The following is a 20241-nucleotide window of genomic DNA, read 5'->3' on the forward strand; positions in this document are numbered from 1 at the left end:
CAGGCCAAATGCTCTAAGGACAGCTTAGAGCTGCATATAAGAGGAAGCAAAAAGTGTTTCCAGGAGGTGTGGGGGCTGCCTGGTGGCTGGAGTGTCACATCCCCTAATGAACATGCAGGAAGTGGGTGAAACACGCCAGAGTGGATGGCAAAAGCTCGTTTCCTTTCCATGATAGATGCAGTGCTGAGCTATTGACAAAATGCTGAAGTATGTGGGAAAAGGATCTGGCCCAACAGGACGGTGCTAATCCTAGGGATTTCCCAAATGACTCTATGCTCGTTGTTATGTATTTTGTTTACTCAGGCCACCTTTCCAATTACCTGTCAGAGGGACAAATCCTTCCTCCCAGCTTTATCAGGTGTGAGAGGTTAAGAACCAGGTAAAGAAGAGGGTAATGAGAATACCATAATAATGATTCTGATACCACATATCAATTAATGATAACAAATATCAATACCACTGCCCTCCATTAACACTTTTCCCCTGGATTGGGTAGAACTCTAGCTCCACAAGAATGAATTCAGTACTGACAGCCTAGAAAAATATGCTCTGATACAGACCTTCCAGAATTTTCCATCTAGAACAAGTTGATCCTAAAGAAAAAGTCAAGGGAGCTCGCCTGCACCCCTTGGCCTTGCCACTCTTCTCAGCTTCCTCTACCCATTCAAGCAGGGTAGGGGGCACAAGCAGGCCTAACAGCAGTGGCGAGTGAGGTGCCTGAAGCCAGCTTCTGCTCCTCCTCCAACCCCTCTGCGGGAACACTGGTTGTGGCCATCATGTCTGCTGCAAATCCTGAGAATCCAAACTCAACCATCTCCAGAGGCCAGCACCCATTCTTCATCAGCTATGACCCGCCAAGGCTATGTTTTACCAGACGGTAATGTATATTGTCACCCTACTTATTTAACTTATACGCAGAGTACATCACGAGAAACACTGGGCTTAAAGAAGCACAAGCTGGAATCAAGATTGCTGGGAGAAATATCAATAACCTCAGATATGCAGATGACACCACCCTTATGGCAGAAAGTGAAGAGGAACTGAAAAGCCTGTCGATGAAAGTGAAAGAGGAGAGTGAAAAAGTTGGCTTAAAGCTCAACATTCAGAAAACTAAGATCATGGCATCTGGTCCCATCACTTCATGGGAAATAGATGGGGAAACAGTGTCAGACTTTATTTTTTTGGACTCCGAAATCACTGCAGATGGTGATTGTAGCCATGAAATTAAAAGACGCTTACTCCTTGGAAGGAAAGTTATTACCAACCTAGACAGCATATTCAAAAGCAGAGACATTACTTTGCCAACAAAAGTCCGTCTAGTCAAGGCTATGGTTTTTCCAGTGGTCATGTATGGATGTGAGAGTTGGACTGTGAAGAAGGCTGAGCACCGAAGAATTGATGCTTTTGAACTGTGGTGTTGGAGAAGACTCTTGAGAGTCCCTTGGACTGCAAGGAGATCCAACCAGTACATTCTAAAGGAGATCAGTCCTGGGTGTTCATTGGAAGGACTGATCCTAAAGCTGAAACTCTAATACTTTGAGAAGAGTTGACTCATTGGAAAAGACTCTGATGCTGGGAGGGATTGGGGGCAGGAGAAGAAGGGGACGACAGAGGATGAGATCTATGGATAGCATCACCGACTCGATGGACATGAGTTTGAGTAAACTCCGGGAGTTGGTGATGGACAGGGTGGCCTGGCGTGCTGTGATTCATGGGGTCGCAAAGAGTTGGACACAACTGAGCGACTGAACTGAACTGAACTGAACCGAACTGAAAGTCATGCCAAATACCCTTTTTTTTGCTCGTGGAATTGATGTTAGGATGGACGAAACTGAAATTAGAGGTTCCTTTACTAGGTATTCGGGTTCCATCCCTGGGTTGGGAAGATCTCCTGGAGAAGGAAATGGCAACCCACTCCAGTATTCTTGCCTGGAGAATCCCATGGACAGAAGAGCCTCGCAGGCTACAGTCCATGGAGTCACAGAGTCGGACGTGGCTGAGTAATGAACACTTTTGCTTTACTAGGTATGTTTCAGTAAAAGAAGTGAAGATAAACACAGATTGAACTTGTGTGTCCAAAGGCTATGGATTGTTGCATTTTACAATGATGTGAATGGGCAGAAGACAGTAGAATCACAGATGAATTTCCCTGATAAAAAGCTGAAATTGAGCTCTGCACTCAGGAAACAAAATTTACGTGCTTATCACGTATAGCCTCATCCTCTGGTTTTTAATCTTCGTCCTCTACCACAGTTTCAGAGTTCTGGAGTAACTCAAACACTGAAACTTACAGGCAGCCTCTAACCACGATGAATCCTATAACTCAGTATGTTCAGGCTTATCCTCCATATCCAACTTCACTGGTCCAGAATATCACTGGATATCAGCTCCCTGTTTATAATTATCAGATGCTACCGCCGTGTCCTGCTGAGGAACAACGGAGTTATGTTATTTCTCTGGCTTATACAGCTATTAACTGCCACTCTGATGAAGTTGATCCAGGAGCTGAAGTTTTGCCAAGTGAATGCTCAGTTCATGAAGCTACATCATCCCCTGGAAATGGCCCACAAAAGAAAACTGTGAACGAAGCATACGGACAGTGGTATCTTGACTATTTAATCCAGAGAACAGACTGAAAAATTCCCTTGTTAATCAAGATGACTACTGCAAGGATAAAAGAGTTCATCGCTTTAGAAGTCAGCCATTGCTTAAGTTTGTTTGATCCTCTTTGCTAACTTTCTAGTCTCATAGGAAGTTACACGTTTTGAATAATAAGAGACTGAAAGTTTTCCCACTATTATAGAAATTTAATTCTGAATTTTGATAAATTGCACTCAGAGTTTCTATGCAAGTCATATTGGATTGCTTATTTTTATTTTACACTGAAATTGTTTTTCATTAGACATTTACTTAGAAAATCATTCTGTGTTGAATATAGTTAAAAGTGAAAAAACAATTGAGACTGAAAGGAATAACTTTTTATTTATCTGTATTTATCTATAACTTTTTATTTATCTATAACTTCTCATTTATCTGTAAGGACTTTTTAATTGACATTTTATGCATTTGAAAGCAAATGCTGATTTTCTGAAAAAAAACAAAAACAAAACCAAAAACTATTGTATTAGGAAACCTATTTTGAAAGGTCAGAATTTTTTTAACATAATCGCAATAGTATGTTTATCAGTTTTCAAAATCAGTAGCCAGACAAAAAATAAAAGATAGTTACAATTGCAAGCCATAATGGGAACATGATTAACCTAACAATATGAAATCATTACATACAGTTTTGGGGGGTCAAGCAGAGTGTTGTGGTAAGTGGAAGTGCATTTTTTTTTTTGACATTTTTGAAAGGTCAGAATTTTGATAGTTTAAAAACAAGCACTTCACTTCCCCAACAAGTATGTATGAACAGTACAATATCTATAATATTATCTTTTATGATTTGTTTAGAAATTTGCCACACAAGCAGAGATTTTAAAACGGCATTTTCAATCAGTGAACCTCAGTATAAAGTTGGCTTTATTGAAGTTTTCCTTATCTAAACCCAGTAAAACATATTCTAAACAGTCCAGTCAATGGGTTTTACATTTATTATGAGCATGTGTGCTCAGTCCCTCAGGAGACTCTTGGCGTATCTGACTCCTTGTGACCCCATGGACTGTTGCTCGCCAGGCTCCTCTGTTCCTGGAATTTTCCAGGCAAGAATCCTGGAGCAGGTTGCCATTTCCTACTCCAGGGGATCTTCCTGACCCAGCGATTGAACCCCAGTCTCTTGCATCTCCTGCATTAGCAGGCAGACTCTTTACCACTAGTGCCACCTGGGAAGCCCCCAAAATATTTTATCTTTTATCTAGAATCCACACATTGAGATATCCAATTGGAATGGTAATTAGGATAACTAAAATTCCAGGCCTAATTTTTTTAAAGAATCCAAAACAAACTGAATCATAAGCTTCTCAGTGAGTTACTATTCTCCTTTTTTTCCATTTACTTTTTTTTTCCTTGAAATACTAACCTCAATGGCTGTATTTTAAATTATGCAAAATATAAAAGTATTAAAGATATTTTTTAATTAAAAAAAGATTTTTTTAAAGAAGATATTAAAAAGGCCAAAACTTTTTTATGTCACTTAAAAGTTAGAGTATCTGAAAGAAATTGCATATTACAAAAAACATTAAAATGTTAGTTGTTATAGAACAGATAGATTTTTATTTTTGTGTTTTTTTTTTTCCTATTGTATTTCCTTTTTAAAGTAAAATACGTCCAGGAGAGTCAAGGTTGTTTTTGCGGTTCTAAACCACAAAAGTTGTTTAGTAATATCCTCAAAATACACTAAAGTCAGTATTAACAATCTGTATTGTAATATCCTCAAAATACACTATTTTTTTGAGTAATACACTATTATTTTGAGTAATATCCTCAAAATACACTAAAGTCAGTATAACAATTAAGTTTAAGATTATTTTTTAAACAGATTTAAGAATCTGTTTTACTAGATTCCTCGTTAGACATTGCAAATCGTGACAAACAGCTAGAGATCCAGAGCCCCTTTGCTGTCCCCATGGTCTGGCTTTTCCAGTCTGTTACCACCATGTGTTCAGGAGGTTTGCTCCTAGAACAGGTGATGGAAAGAAGAGAAGTAGCACTGCAAGCATTCTGAGGGCTAAGCCTGGGAAAGGTAACAGTGGGGTAATAGTCTTTCTAAGGGTACCGCTTTTATCAGCATCATTTGACCTGCCATGGACAGGAGTTTAAAGTGGCTTCCTGGCTTTTGTTTCATTCGCCAGCCCCTTCACTAAAACATGGAAACTCCGTTTATGCCTATCCTAATGAAGCTTCCAGGGCTTCCCAGGTGGCACACTGGTAAAGAATCCACCTGCCAAGGCAGGAGACACAGGTTCGATCCCTGGGTTTGGAAGATCCCCTGGAGAAGGAAATGGCAAACTATTCCAGTATTCTTGCCTGAGAAATCCCATGGACAAAGGAGCCTGGCAGGCTATAGTCCACAGGGGTCGCAGAAAGAGTTGGGCACGACTAACGTAACTTCCATGGGCCACATCAGCAGTGCCCATTGTCTTACAATTTCTAATAATCTCCACTCTACCCTGAAGGGAGAAGTCTTTTAGCTTAAGGATCCCCAGAAGGGCTTTCTCATGGCTCAGAATTCGAAAGTGCCCTGAGATTTATTCATTCTACTAATAAAATTCTCTGTTCTTTTCTCTGTGTGTGTGCTATAAACTTCTTACCTGTATTATTCTGTGGTTAAATCTCCAGGTTACTATAAATGGTACCAAAATTCTAAAGAACCAATTTTAATTATCTCAATATGGCCTTAAGAAAAGTAAAGGAATAAACTTTTCATTTGTCTGTTATTTTGAGAAAAGTAAGGGAATAAACTTTTGACATATTTAAAAGAGTTAAGGTAGAAAGAAGAGCCAAAAATCCTCAACTTTTCAAAATGGAAAATTAATTTTAAACTTAAAATTGTGTTCCTATTACCTATGCTGATACTGTCTTAGTATGAATGAATAAATAGAAATAAACTATTTTTTCAAAAATGTTTTGACCCACTTTTCATGTCATATTATCTAAAAAAAAAAAAAAAAGAAGGTAGAGCTTTGGGTGGGTAGTATGTGACAAGATTCAGATCCTTGAAATTCAAAAGTATAAATATTCTTCAGTTTCTTAATCTGGCCAAGTAATTTATAAAAGCAAATTTTGGTACATTGGAAAAAAAGAAAGAAAGAAAAGGCCTAGGGAATCATGTGAGGTCAGGAAAGCCAGGACCGAACACTGATGACTCCTGGCTGTGTCTCCAGGGAGGTGGTCCAGGACATGCTGCCAGGTGAAAACAAGAGAACACATTCCCACGTTGATGATACCACACACCTGGGCTTGTGCAGGTCCAGACATTCCAAAAACTCATACAGGATTCAGCATTGTTTTGAGGGAAGCTGAGCAGAGGTTAGGTGTTAACACAGGAGATGCTTCTCATCATCTGTCCATCCGCCAAGTTTGTCAACTTTAAAGGTTTATGTGCTGAGGACTTCCCTTGTGGTTCGGTGGTCAAGACTCCATGCTCCCCATGCAGGGAGCCTGGGATTGATCCCTCGTCAGGGAACTAGAAACTGTATGTCACTACAAAGATCCTGAGTGCTGCAACTAAGACCCAGCATAGCCAAAAAAAAAAAAAGGTTGGATATGTTGGTTATTAGTTTATTGCAAAATTCAGACTTAAATTGAAGAAAGTAGGGAAAACCACTAGACCATTCAGGTATGACCTACATCAAATCCCTTATGATTATACAGTGGAAGTGAAAAATAGATTCAAGGGATTAGATCTGATAGAATGCCTGAAGAACTATGGACAGAGGTTTATTGTATAGGAGGCAGTGATCAAGACCATCCCCAAGAAAAAGAAATGCAAAAAGGCAAAATGGTTGTCTGAGGAGGCCTTACAAATAGCTGAGAAAAGAAGAGAAGGTAAAAGGCAAAGGAGAAAAGGAAAGATATAAGCATCTGAATGCAGAGTTCCAAAGAATAGCAAGGAGAGATAAGAAAGCCTTCCTCGGTGATCAATGCAAAGAAATAGAGGAAAACAATAGAATGGGAAAGACCAGAGATCTCTTCAAGAAAATTAGTGATACCAAGGAAACATTTCATGCCAAAATAAGCACAATAAAGGACAGAAATGTATGGACCTAACAGAAGCAGAAGATATTAAGAAGAGGTGGCAAGAACACACAGAAGAACTGTACAAAAAAGATCCTATACAAAAAAGATCTTCATGTTCGAGATAACCGTGATGGTGTGATCACTCACCTAGAGCCAGACATCCTGGAGTCCGACATCAAGTGGGCCTTAGGAAGTATGAACAAGCTAGTGGAGGTGATGGAATTCTAGCTGAGCTATTTCAAATCCTAAAAGATGATGCTGTGAAAGTGTTACACTCAATATGCCAGCAAATTTGGAAAACTCAGCAGTGGTCACAGGACTGGAAAAGGTCAGTTTTCATTCCAATCCCAAAGAAAGACAATGCCAAAGAATGTTCAAACTACTGCACAATTGCACTCATCTCACACGCTAGTAAAGTAATGCTCAAAATTCTCCAAGCTAGGCTTCAACAGTATGTGAACCAAAACTTTCTGATATTCAAGCTGTATTTAGAAAAGGCAGAGGAACCAGAGATCAAATTGCCAACATCCATTGGATCATAGAAAAAGTAAGAGAGTTCCAGAAAAACATCTGCTTCACTGACTACACCAAAGCCTTTGACTGTGAGGATCACAATAAACTGTGGAAAATTCTGAAAGAGATGGGAATACCAGACCACCTTACCTGCCACCTGAGAAATCTGTATGCAGGTCAAGAAGCAACAGTTAGAACTGGACATGGAACAACAGACTGGTTCCAAATTGGGAAAGGAGTACGTCAAGGCTGTATATTGTCACCCTGCTTATTTAATGTCTATGCAGAGTACATCATGCGAAATGCAGGGCTAGATGAAGCACAAGCTGGAATCAAGATTTCAGAGAGAAATATCAATAACCTCAGATATGCAGATGACACCACCCTTATGGCAGAAAGTGAAGAAGAACTAAAGAGCCTCTTGATGAAAGTGAAAGAGGAGAGTGAAAAAGCTGGTTTAAAACTCAACATTCACAAAACAAAGATTATGGCATCTGGTCCCATCACTTCATGGCAAATAGATGGGGAAACAATGGAAACAGGGACAGACTTTATTTTTTAGGGCTCCAAAATCACTGCAGATGGTGACTGCAGCCATGAAATTAAAAGATGCTTACTCCTTGGAAGGAAAGTTATGACCAACCTAGACAGCATATTCAAAAGCAGAGACATTGCTTTGCCAATAAAAGTCCATCTAGTCAAAGCTATGGTTTTCCAGTAGTCATGTATGGATGTGAGAGTTGGACTGTGAAGAAGGCTGAGCGCTGAAGAATTGATGCTTTTGAACTGTGGTGTTGGAGAAGACTCTTGAGAGTCCCTTGGACTGCAAGGAAATCCAACCAGTCAATCCTGAAGGAAGTCAGTCCTGAATATCCTTCGGAAAGACTGATGCTGAAGCTGAAGCTCCAATAATTTGGCTACCTGATGCAAAGAACTGACTCACTGCAAAAGACCCTGATGCTGGGAAAGATTGAAGGCAGTAAGAGAAGGGGAAAACAGGAGATGAGATGGTTGGATGGCATCACTGGCTCAGTGGACCTGAGTTTGAGCAAGCTCTGGGAGTTGGTGATGGACAGGGAAGCCTGGCGTGCTGCAGTCTATGGGGTCTCAAAGAGTCGGACACGACTGAGCGACTGAACTGAACTGAAATCAGTAGTGGCCTTAATCTGGACTAAGGTTTCTTGTATCTAGTTTCCATCCATTCACTCTTCCCTTTCCCCTGTCCTCTACCCCCTGCCTCTCTCTCTTTCTTTTAGCAAGTGCAGTTCAAGTACAAATTATCTTCCGGGCACATGTCAAGTGTGATTACAAGGTGGACCTGGGGGGTGTCCATCCCCTGCTGAGCTGGTGCTCTGTCAGGAGAGCTGTACCCCTGTCTCTTTCCAGAATGCCACAGGGACTGTCATCCCCCTGTTTTCACAAGGGACCAAGTGTATCCAGAGAATATAGTGGTGAGCTGGGCAAGGCGAGATGGGGGTGGTCAGAACATTAGGAAGGGTGTTTATAAAGGAAGTGAAACGTATGCTGAGGCTTGCAGATGAGAACATTTCAAAGATAAAAAAAACAGATGAAGAATGAGTCACTAGATGACCCTCCAGGGGGTGTTCTCTGAGAGGCCAGAATACTGAGTGGAGGGTGGCTGTGAGGGGCAGGATGCAGGGCTGGGAACCCTGAACCTCAGAGGAGAGGGACCTCCATCTGGGCTCCATGTGGCCACGGGAGTGACAAATTAGGGGTCATCTGGGCAGAGAGTCATGGTTCAGAAATAGTACCTTGGGCTACCGTGTCCTGTGTCATGGTTCTTGAATATGAAAATATTCAGAAGCTGTAAAGAAAGACACAAAAAGGGTTTTTTGCCTGAAGGAGAGAAAAATCCTTTCTCTTTGCCTTCTCTTACTCTCAAATTTTCAGGGCAAGCCCAGAAAAGACCTCAGGACTTTCTGGTCACTTTCTTCCCTCTCATCACAAGGAATCAAGCAGCTGAGGAATCGTCTGGAACAGGCTGGGTTATAGTTCTCCTTAATGGTAGGATGAGATATCTTCACAAGACTGCCACCCAGCCCCACCAGGCCAGAGAGAGCTGCTGCAGGAGCCATGGACCCTGGTCTGGGGAAGGCAGAGCCAGGCTGCCAGGCTGGTTTACCCTAGAGCAGCGGTCCCCAACCTTTTTGGCACCAGGAACCAGTTTCGTGGAAGATGATTTTTCCACAGACTCAGGGGCAGAGGGGGTGGCTGTGAGGGGAATGATTTTGGGATGATTCAACTGTATTACATTTATGGTGCATTTCATTTCCATTATTACTACGCTGTGATATATCATGACATGATTATACAAATTACCATAATGCAGAATCAGTGGGAGCCATGAGCTTGTTTTCCTGCAACTAGATGGTCCCATCTGGAGGCGATGGGAGGGCAGTGGGGAACAGCTATAAATACAGATGAAGCTTCACTCACTCACCCGCTGCTCACCTCCTCCTGTACAACCTGATTCCCAACAGGCCTCAAACAGGTACCCCATGGCCTGGGGGTTGGGGACCCCTGATCTAAAGGCCATCTGAGTGGGAGGAGACTATGTAAGTGTCCCCAGTTCTAATGCCTGTTCATGCCAACAAAACAGACAGGAGCGTGAAGTAATTGCATGCTTGTACAGCATTCACGCAATTGCACTTAGAACATTCACTACAGTATCTCTGGGGGAAAAACAAGAAGTCTTCAAAAACTTTTCATATCCTTAACAATACTGATTCATAAATGGTATGGACTCCTTCCACCTTGCCTTGGAGGACAGAGCTCTGATTTAGACAGCTTTGTAAGTAGTCTCCCCTCCCACAAGATCAGAAGAGGCTATTTTGCAATTTTTCCACTTTTCAAACCCAACCTGACCCTACAGACGGCTGACCAGACTCTCCCCCCAACCCTGATCCACAGTCAGAGGGAAGGCCTGGTTCCCAACTCTGCATGACAAAGGGCAGCTGCTCTTCCTCCAGGCAACTGATGGGTCCCTTGAAAAAAGTCTCCCAATCCACATTCACCACTAGCTAATTGCCCAATTATTTTATTTCCCCAGCAGAACTCTTCAGTCAGCCTGGAATCCACATTCAGCACCAGCAGCCTGTGTCCAGGAAGCCTCAGGAGTCTGGGGGACTTGCCCTCTGTCTGTCTGCCCCCGCTTCCTCCCCTGCCACCCCTGCCCCGCCCCTGAGTTGACTGAGTCCCCAGTTGGCCTGGGGCTGATGGATGCACCCTGCAGGCTTCAGGAGGTCAGGCAGGACTGTGCACTGGACATAGTTCAAAGGTTTGGAAATCAGGCTGGAAATCAGAAGACCTGACTTCATGCAGGCATTGATCATTAACTATGTGAGCTTGGAGATGCTGTCACCTCTCTGAACTTCGATTTTCTTAGCTCTAAAAACCACAGGGCAGGAGAATGGACCTGACAGTCCATTTCACCATTAAGTCCTCTGATTCTACAAAGTCACTTGGGCAGGTTGGGGATGGGGGCACCTTGCTGGACAAATCCCCTGAGGGTGACGCATGCTCGAGGGCTCTCTCCCCTTGAGGGAGATCTCCATGATTGGAAAGAATTCTTGATTTTTTAACTGTAGACCCCTGTCCAGGCACCAGTGGCCCCTAGGAGCTCCCTGAGCAACAAAACCCAGAAGCCCATCCATGCAGGCAACACTGGTCCTGGTCAGTTCCAATTCCCATCAAAGACTTGGCTCTAGAGTCAGCTCTGAGCTGGGAGGCCAGTCTAGGAGCACCAGTGAGACACCCGGGAAAGGCTGAGAACCCAGCAGAGGAAGGTCCTTCCACTTTACTTTTTTCTCTAGAAAATGAAGTTTCAATTAAACTGGTCAGTTACCCAGGTAGAGAAGCGGCTTCTGACCCCCCACCCCGACCCCGGGCGACTCCCAGAGGCCTTCAGCTCTGAAGCATCTCCTTGGCAGAAGAGAGCCTCGTGTGGGCACGTGTTGGTCAGGGAGCTGCAGCCCAGGGCTTGGCCAACCTCTGCCCTGAGACAGCAGGTCCTGCTGAAATAACATGGGGGCCCGCCAAGGCCTCATTTTGAGCTTCCAGCCCCACCGAGCTCCTGGACATCCAGATGCTGGAGGCCTGGCGAGGGGGCCTCGGCCTGCGAGGGCAGCCTGGGTGTTATATCCTTGGCACCACCTTGGCCAGTGATAAGCCCCAGCGCTTCCTCTCACCCAGCGGCGAGGGTGGACTACTGCATACTTACGGAATGCCTGCCCAAAACAACTTCCGGGGACTGAGGGCCACATGTCCTGAGTCTCCTGTAAATGTGACACTTCTTCACCTTTTGGCCTGACTTAAGGCCCAAATGTTTGCACCAAGTAAGTCCTTTCCCTGCTAATCACTTGTAAAGAAAGGCAACAGTTCTCCTTTTGAAGAAGGCTACACTTGTCACAGGGAGAGCAGGAGGGCCCCCTCAGGCCGGACCCAGAAGTGGCACCTTATATTTCAAGGGGTGTCGGAACAACGTGATGTATGAACTCCGAGATGGGATGTGAATTCTGCCCTGAGGATTACTCAAATTCTGAGGAAACAGAGGTGCAAGAGGAGGAAAGGGGAGCAGAGAATCAGCAGAGGTCATGATTGTGTTGCCCCCTGAGAGGCTCCCAGCTCTCCCCCATCTGCCTTCTCTCCCCTCCCCAGTTCAGTCTCAGAATTTCTGTATTTCCTCTTATCCTGTCCTGTGTATTTGACAGAATTTCTGTTTCCTCCCTTCAAAAAACCCGAGCTCTGGCACTTACTAGCTGTATGACCTTGGACATGTCAGGTGACAGTTTTATGCCTCAGTTTCTTCATCTGTAAAATGGGAACAATAATGGCAAGTTGTGAGGATAGAGTTAATGCATGCAAAGCACTCAGAACAGTGTGCAGCTCATAGGCAGTATTAGCCAATATGATTATTATCAGCATTATTATTGTTCCTCCCTTTCTTCAAATTATAAGTCCCCCCCACCTTATGCACATGTGCAAATATATACATATGTTTGAATATATGTACACGCATATGCATATGGTGGCAATTTGTGCTCTCTTCCGGCAGAAATTCCTCCCTTAAGCACCAGAAGTTTTTCTCTTCCTCTGCCTGGGACGTGTGAGTAGCACAGCGGCAGGGGGATGGAACAAGAGACCCACCAGTAACACAATTACCCACAGAGGAGGCCAGAGTGCCTGTGCTGGGAAGGAGCTGAGGGGTGCTCCCTGCCCACTGGGCCCTTGGCCCCAACCACAGTCTTCATCCTCTTCCACCATCATGGCTCATCCACCACGTGACAGAACATGAGGAAGTGAGGCTGTCATGTTTCAAGTAGGGCTTCCTCCTGCACGTCCTCAAATGCCTCGTGCCAGGAGGGACCTCGGGGACAGAGGCCTGCATTGACCTCCTCGCCCTCCACCTGCTGAGCGCAGGCAGGTTCCTTCATGCGTGTGTTCTGGCTTCATATCTGGAAGACTGGTGGATGCTGGTACCTGCCTCCTAGGGCTGTTGTGAATACATATTCAGAGCCCAGAATAGTGCCTGGCACAGAGTGATGCTCAGGAAATGACTCCTCTCCTTGTCATCTTCATTTTTAGAAAGCCGCACCCTGAGACCTTAACAGCAGACCAGTGAGAACAAGAGCAAACCCGCGAGGGTGCTCACCACGCCAGGCCTGCCCTGAATGTCTTAGGTGTGTAATTCATTTAATCTTCATATTAGCCTTGGGCTTCCCTGGAGATTCTGCCTGGAATGCAAGATACCCAGGTTCAAGCCCTAGATCGGGAAGATCCTGTGGAGAAGGGAATGGCAACCCACTACAGTATTCTTGCTTAGAGAAGTCCATGGACAGAAGAGCCTGGTGGGTTACAGTCCATGAGGTCGTAAAGAGTTGGACGACTGAGTGGCTAACACTTTCACACTAGCCTTAGGAAGTAGACCTGTCATCACCTCCTTCAGAGGAGAAACCGAGGCACTGAGAAGTTAGGGAGCTTTCAGGTCAAACAGCCAGCGAGCAGCAGGCCCACCATTAAGCCCTACCAGTCTCAATTGTGTGTTTGAGGCAGCACCGGGGCTTCTCTCCCCACGTGCTCACACCTGTGACTTTGGACAGGATGTGACTCCGTGCAGCTCTGACCTCTGCTTTCCAGATTCCTCTCCTGTATTCTGAATCTGGGCATGACTTGGGCTCAAACTGAGCGCTGACGCCATGTACCCAAGGTAGGGTCACTGCTCAGAGGGCTCCCCAGAACCATGCTGTGCATGTGGGGTGGGGGGAAACGTCTCTGCAGTCCTGTGGTTGCAGAGACACTTGGAGAAATTACTTCTCTTGGAACCAGCAGAGCTGAGCTGCCAGCTGTCCTGTCCTTATGGCGTCTAGTTTCTTTCTGCCACGGGGGAGGACAGAGTCCCCTGAGGGACTGTGAAAGGAGTGGGAGAGGGCTTGCATGCACTGAAGAAAGGAGGGCGGTGACTCGAGGGGCTTCTGTGAAAGTGCCTTAACAGGGCCTGGCGTAGAAGAGGCAGCAATGCAGAACACTTTCCCTCCTTCCTTCCTGTCAGTGAGCAAACTTAGACCCAGACTGGCCTTCAGGAATGAGATTTAAATAGCTGGCTAATGGGACACTCACTGTCACAGGGTAGGCTCACTTTTTCATAGACTAAGGACTAGGGTAGGATCAGGGAAATTCAACAGGCACTAAAATTATTATTGAGCTGCCAGAGACCAGTGGTCAGAGGCCCCAGGTCTGTGTGGCATCCAGACAGCCCTTTGTGCCCTTCTAGACAGCCCCCTCCTCAGGCTCAGGGACCTGTCTGGATGCTGAGCTCCCAGGAGGTCTGAAGGGTGTGACCTCCCTTCCTCCCAGCCTCTCCCCCCTCCCACCACCCTGGCCCAGCCCAGGGCTGCTATAAAGCTGGCCCAGCCTGGCTCTCAGCACACCCCGCTGCTGGGACCCTCCTGGAGCCTCCTCTGGGGACACGTCCACTCTGCCCCTCCTTCTCCCCAGCAGCGCCATGCAGCCCCTGTGGCTCTGCTGGGCCTTCTGGGCACTGCCCCTGGCTGGCCCCGGGGTGGCCCTGATGGAGGAGTGGATCCTGGACAGCCTGCTGCAGCAGCTGCACCTCAGCAAGGTCCCCATCGTGGACAAGGCCACCGTGGAGGGGCTGGTCATCCCCGCCCACGTGAGGACCCAGTACGTGGCCCTGCTGCAGCGTGGCCATGGGGCGCGCTCCCGGGGGAAGAGGTTCAGCCAGAACTTCCGAGGTGAGGCCTGCCCTCCTGCTGCAGCCTGGTCCTTGTGGTGGTGAGGACTGGGGAGCTGTCTGGGGTGCAGGGTCCACAGGGTGGTGAGGGGGGACCATGGCCTGTGAGAACTGCGGGCCTGGGCCCCTGGTCTCCATCTGCGCTGAGGACCCCGCCCCTCAGGGCCAGGAGGAGCTGGGCCAGGCTGGACCGGCTGACAAAGCCAAGGCATCAGAGAAGATGAGGATGGAGAAGAGAAAGCAGAGCCAATGGGAGAGGGTGGGTGTGGCAAGAACCCTGGCTGGGAAGCCTCTGGGAGCTGTGGTCCAGTCAGGGCTTCTCAGGTTCCCTTTTCACTCTGATACTAGTAGCCTGACCTTGAGCAAACGGCTTTACAATCACAGTTTTCTTTTCTGTTTGCTCCTCTGGAACATTGATGTGACTATCTGCCCCATCTCACAGCAATATGAATATTAAAGTGGAGGGAAATATTATTGTGGAGGGAAAGGTGTAGGAACAACACTAAAGTGACGGGGAGCTATTCAGCTGTCAGGGAAGCTGGCATCCTGCGTCCTACTCAGCCTCTTACCTCCCTCGGCCTGGACTCACTTCTTCAGTGCCCAGAGCTACACCCAAGGCCAGGTGCCCCCAGGTGAGGAGTCTGGTCTTCAGCATCTCAGCTGAGGCAGCCGAGGTTGTTAAAAACAAGATGGATTTTCAGGTAATTGGCCTTGGCCCAAGGGGATAGAACAGGGGGCTGGTCTTTCCCAGCCTGGCCACCACCTCAGTGGCCCCGCACCCTCAGACCTCGCCTAGTGCTCAGAGGGGCCCCGCTGACCCCACTCCTGTCCCCAGAGGTGGTCGGCAGGTTCCTGGAGTCCGAGGCGTCCTCATACTTGCTGGTGTTCGACATGGAGCAGCGGCTGCCGCCCCGCAGCGAGCTGGTGCAGGCCGTGCTGCGCCTCTTCCAGGAGCCGGTCCCCAGGGCCGCGCTCCGCAGACACGAGCGCCTCTTCCCGCGCAGCGACCGCGCCCGGGTCACCGTCCAGTGGCTGCACGTCCGCGACGACGGCTCCAACCGCACCGCCCTCATCGACTCCAGGTGCGGAGGTCGCGGCTGCGGTGTGGGGCTGGGGGGAGGGAAGGAGGGCTGGGCCCGGGGCGGGAGGAGGGGCGGCTCGGTCCCGGCGGGGACCCCGGGAGCAGGTGGGAGAGGTGCCGCCCCCGGGGCCACCCCGGGCAGTCCCAGTCCCCACGCCTGAGCGCGGGCCTGTGTCTCCCTCCGTGCGGTGTCGCAGGCTGGTGACCATCCACGAGAGCGGCTGGAAGGCCCTGGACGTTACCGAGGCGGTGAACTTCTGGCAGCAGCTGCGCAGCCCCCGGCAGCCGCTGCTCCTGCAGGTGCTGGTGCAGCGGGAGCACCTGGGCCCGCTGGCCTCCAGCGCCCACAGGCTGGTCCGCTTCGCCCCCCAGGGGCCGTCGAGCGGCCGGCAGGGGGAGCCCCAGCTGGAGCTGCACACCCTGGACCTCAGGGACTACGGGTAGGCCCGGGGGCAGGCTGCGGGTGGACTGGGTGGTCCAGGCCCCTCGGTGGGCGAGACCAGCTGGGGAGCAGAGGCTGATAACCCCAGGATGCAACTGATTCCTCACCCTATGTCAGAGTTTCTAATGGCAGACATTTTTATTATTTAAACATTTTGTTGAAATACCTTCATATATTTTCAATGGGTTTTATGTTATCATTGTTACATATTCATTATTGTAATCATCTATATTCACTCTACCCTTTTCTCTAATTAATTCTTTGAAAGATTAAAAGCCATTAGTGGTTACTAAGGGCTTCCCTGGTGGCTCAGATGGTAAAGAATCTACCTGCAATGCGGAAGGCCTGGGTTCGATCCCTGGGTTGGGAGAATCCTCTGGAGGAGGGGATGGCAACCCACTCCAGTATTCTTGCCTGGAGAATCTCCAAGAACAGAGGATCCTGGCAGGCTACAGTCCATGGGGTCACAAAGAGTCAGACATGACTGAGTGACTAAGCATAGCACAAGGTTGAAAATCTTTCCTGAATTCTTTCCTCATGGGACAAATTAGCTATTTGGAGTAGATGAGGCTTTGGAGTGGACCTTGCTGGGTAGTAGAGAGGTTAATAACAGGCCTTTGCAATCATACAGCCTAGGTTCATTTAACTCTGCTTTCTACTGGCCGCAGAGCTTCTGGCATGTCAGTTAACATCTTTGGTCTCTGTGTCCTCAGGTATAATAGGGATGATGCTGAAAGTACCTAGTTCAGTGCCTGACATAATAGGAGACCATTAAAAAACAGTAACCGATTTATGACTTATGTTTCAGATATGTTTATTCATTCCACACTTATCACAAATATTGTTTTTACATTTTAATTAATTAATTAATTTTTGGCTGTGCTGGGTCTTCATTGCTGTGCGAGCTTTCTCTAATTGCAGTGAGTGGTGGCTACTCTCTGGTTGTAGTGTGTGGGCTTCTCGTTGTGGTGGCTTCTCTCATTACAGAGCACAGGCTCTAGGCACGCAGCATTCTGTAGTTGTGGCACATGGGTTTAGTTGCTCCCAGGCATGTGGAGAAGGCAATGGCACCCCACTCCAGTACTCTTGCCTGGAAAATCCCATGGACGGAGGAGCCTGGTAGGCTGCAGTGCATGGGGTCGCTAAGAGTTGGGCACGACTGAGCGACTTCACTTTCACTTTTCACTTTCCTGCCTTGGAGAAGGAAATGGCAACCAACTCCTGTGTTCTTGCCTGGAGAATCCCAGGGACAGGGGAGCCTGCTGGGCTGCCGTCTATAGGGTCGCAGAGAGTCAGACACGACTGAAGCGGCTTAGCAGCAGCAGCAGCAGGCATATGGAATCTTCCCAGACCAGGGATCGAACCCACGTCCCCTGCATTGGCAGGGGGATTCTTAACCACTGAACCACAAGGGAAGTCCTCCAGATCTTTTGTATTGAGAGATGGATCATAATTCTACCTGCACATGCCCCACTAGGCCCTGCCCTTGGCTCCCTGACGCCTGCTCTCCCAGCTGACCTCTGACTCTGCTTCTCTTTGTCACGCACCCCCAGAGCTCAAGGAAACTGTGATCCTAAGGCACCAGTGACCAAGGGCACCCGCTGCTGCCGCCAGGAGATGTACATTGACCTGCAGGGGATGAAGTGGGCTGAGAACTGGGTCCTGGAGCCCCCAGGCTTCCTGGCCTATGAGTGTGTGGGCACCTGCCAGCAGCCCCCAGAGTCCCTGACCTTCAAGTGGCCTTTTCTGGGGCCTCGACAGTGCATCGCCTCAGAGACGACCTCGCTGCCCATGATTGTCAGCATCCAGGAGGGAGGCCGACTCCAGCCCCATGTGGTCAGCCTGCCCAACATGAGGGTGCAGACGTGCAGCTGTGCTTCAGATGGGGCGCTTGTGCCAAGGAAGCTGGAGCCGTAGGTGTGGAGTGTAGCATGAAGGCCTCTGACTAGGCACGTGCACAAAGCAGGTCTTAACACAGGTCTTAATTTTCTACTTAGCAAGTTAGCCCTGCATCAACCGAGTGCACCTCTTGTAACTTTCTTGTGTGTTCTTCCGTGTCTTGCCCTCCTGTCCATCACTCGCCCTGAGCACTTACATGAGTAACTAATGCAACCCGGGTGGCAGCGCTGTAGAAGGAAACTTCAGCCAACTTGTTAAAGGATACAGCTGAGCATGGACAGACTGTCAGCTCCGAGTTTCTGTTCTCTAGCAAATTCTCAGCTGAGTATGGGACAACACACCCTATAATGAGAACTGGGAAAATCGACTGGCTTACTCTATCACATGATGAATTAAAACAAAACAAAACAAAAAATCCCTCTGTTCCCCCTAGGCAAGGAGAAAATCCAAAAAGAATCCCCACTTACCAAAATATTGGCCTATTCTGGGCTTCTGTAAATATACTTGGGTCCCCATTCCCCTGAGAGAGTGCTAGAAGGGAGGGTGAAGGGCTTTAGCCTAGGGGCAGTGGCAGGGAATTGGGACCCCTGATTTCTGGATCTGATAGGGCCATAAACTGTGCCCTTTGGGCCACCATTTCCTTTTAAAAAGAAGGATTTGGGATTTGGCTCTGGGACTTCATCGCCCTGGGGATCGGACAACCCTACTCTCACCCACTCCTCTGCTCCTCTGGAGACAGAGCATTGCTGTGCTAAACTATTTAGGTTATTTCCTCCACTGTTTTAGAGAACTTATCACCAGAACTCACATGTATTTACATGGTTTTCTGAAACTTAGCAAAAAGAAAATAATTGCATGTAGATAATCTGCTGAAATAAAATAGAAGTGATGTTTCACTTTGTGTCTGTGTATTTAATTTCTTTAAAAATTTTTTTTTATTTTTTTGACTGCATCAGGTCTTGGTTGCAGCATGCAGGATCTTTCATTGTGACACGTGGGCTCCAGAGTGCACAGCTCAGTAGTTGCTGTACAAGGGTCTACTTGCCTCAAAGCATGTGGGATCTTAGTTCCCCAACCAGGGATCAAACCTGCATCCCCTGCATTGGAAGGCCGCTTTTTAACAACTGGACCACCGGGGAAGTCCCTGTATTTATTTTCTAGTGTTCTTTACATAGGAGAGAGGGAGCAATAATGGGGAATGAGAGCAACATAATGATCTGAAGAAGGGGGGTGACCAAGGACCCCCAACTTCTAGGGGATGGTTCTGGGGACAGGACAGGCAAGTGAGCATTTACTGAGCGTTCAATCTGAACCTGGCAGCCATGCTAGGCAACATCTTATACTTTATGTCACTAAATTCTTGCAACTATTTCTTGAGGTAGGTATTATTATTCCCATTTTTTCTGATGAAGAAATCAAGACTGAGGCAATGCAAATCTATGGAGCAGAGATTCAACATGCCCCAGTAAGCATGCTCTGCTGATGACACAGGAATTAATTAACATGCACATCTGGCAATTCTACCATGCTTACTTTCTCTGCTCAGTGGGGTTTCCTTAGGTCTGACTTACTGAAGTCATGGCTTTTCTATGTTGATGTACAAAGCTAATTAATAGCATCTGAATAGCAGAGGGAAAAAAACAGCCAGGATTTGAGGACATGGCAAGCCTATTGTTGGAGGTAGGGAGAGAAGATTTGTCTCTGACTTGTAAGTGGCTATATTACCTTCCTAAGACAACAGAATGAAGAACTGCCACTTGGCCTGTTGTGAGTACCAGGTCATACACTCGCTGTCTCTACAAGAAGCATATCAAAACCATCCAAAGAATTCTCCCAGTTACCCAGTGATGTATCTGCGACTCCAAAAGGACTGCGGACTCTCAGACAGTCACATGCAATCAGTAGCAAGGATGGGCCTGCTCACATCATTCCACATGAGCTAAAAAACATCGAGGAGATTGGTTCCATTTCAACACGTTAGGATGTGCTCATCAGCACAGGGAGACAGACAGAATATTCTTTCCAAATATGTCCATGCCTCCCAATCCTTAGAACCCGTGACTATGTCCTTTTACATGGCACAGGGCCATGGCAAATGTAATTAAGGCTACAGATCTTAAAATAGGGAGATTATCTTGGATTATTCAGAATGAAAGCAGAGAGCTCTCCAGCTGGAGGCAGAACGGGAGGTCAAGAGATTCAAAGCTTCAGAAGGACTTGATCTTCCATTGTGGGTTTCAAGACGAAAAGCTCCATGAGCCAGGGAATGCGAGTAACTTTCAGAAGCTGAAAATGACTCCCAGCTGACAGTCAGCAAGGAAAAGGGACTTTAGTCCTACAGCTACATGGAACCAAATT

The 20241-nt window shown here is 47.2% G+C and overlaps 1 protein-coding gene and 1 pseudogene across 1 annotated transcript; both read left to right on the forward strand.

Annotated features, from left to right (window-relative positions):
* Positions 1-653: 653 nt before the first annotated feature.
* LOC147356827 (deleted in azoospermia-like) lies at positions 654-2862 on the forward strand (annotated as a pseudogene).
* Positions 2863-14211: 11349 nt separating this feature from the next.
* On the forward strand, positions 14212-18269 carry LOC147356828 (left-right determination factor 2-like). Its single transcript, XM_086345104.1, has 4 exons — positions 14212-14462; positions 15297-15543; positions 15740-15982; positions 17538-18269. Exons 1-4 carry the CDS (start codon positions 14213-14215, stop codon positions 17899-17901), a joined length of 1104 nt encoding a protein of 367 aa, XP_086201230.1. The 5' UTR covers position 14212; the 3' UTR covers positions 17902-18269.
* The last annotated feature ends 1972 nt before the right edge of the window (positions 18270-20241 follow it).

Source organism: Bos grunniens, chromosome 16, assembly GCF_055505025.1.
Source record: "Bos grunniens cultivar Pamir isolate PY7600 chromosome 16, Bosgru_T2T1.0, whole genome shotgun sequence".
Classification (NCBI taxonomy): Eukaryota; Metazoa; Chordata; class Mammalia; order Artiodactyla; family Bovidae; genus Bos; species Bos grunniens.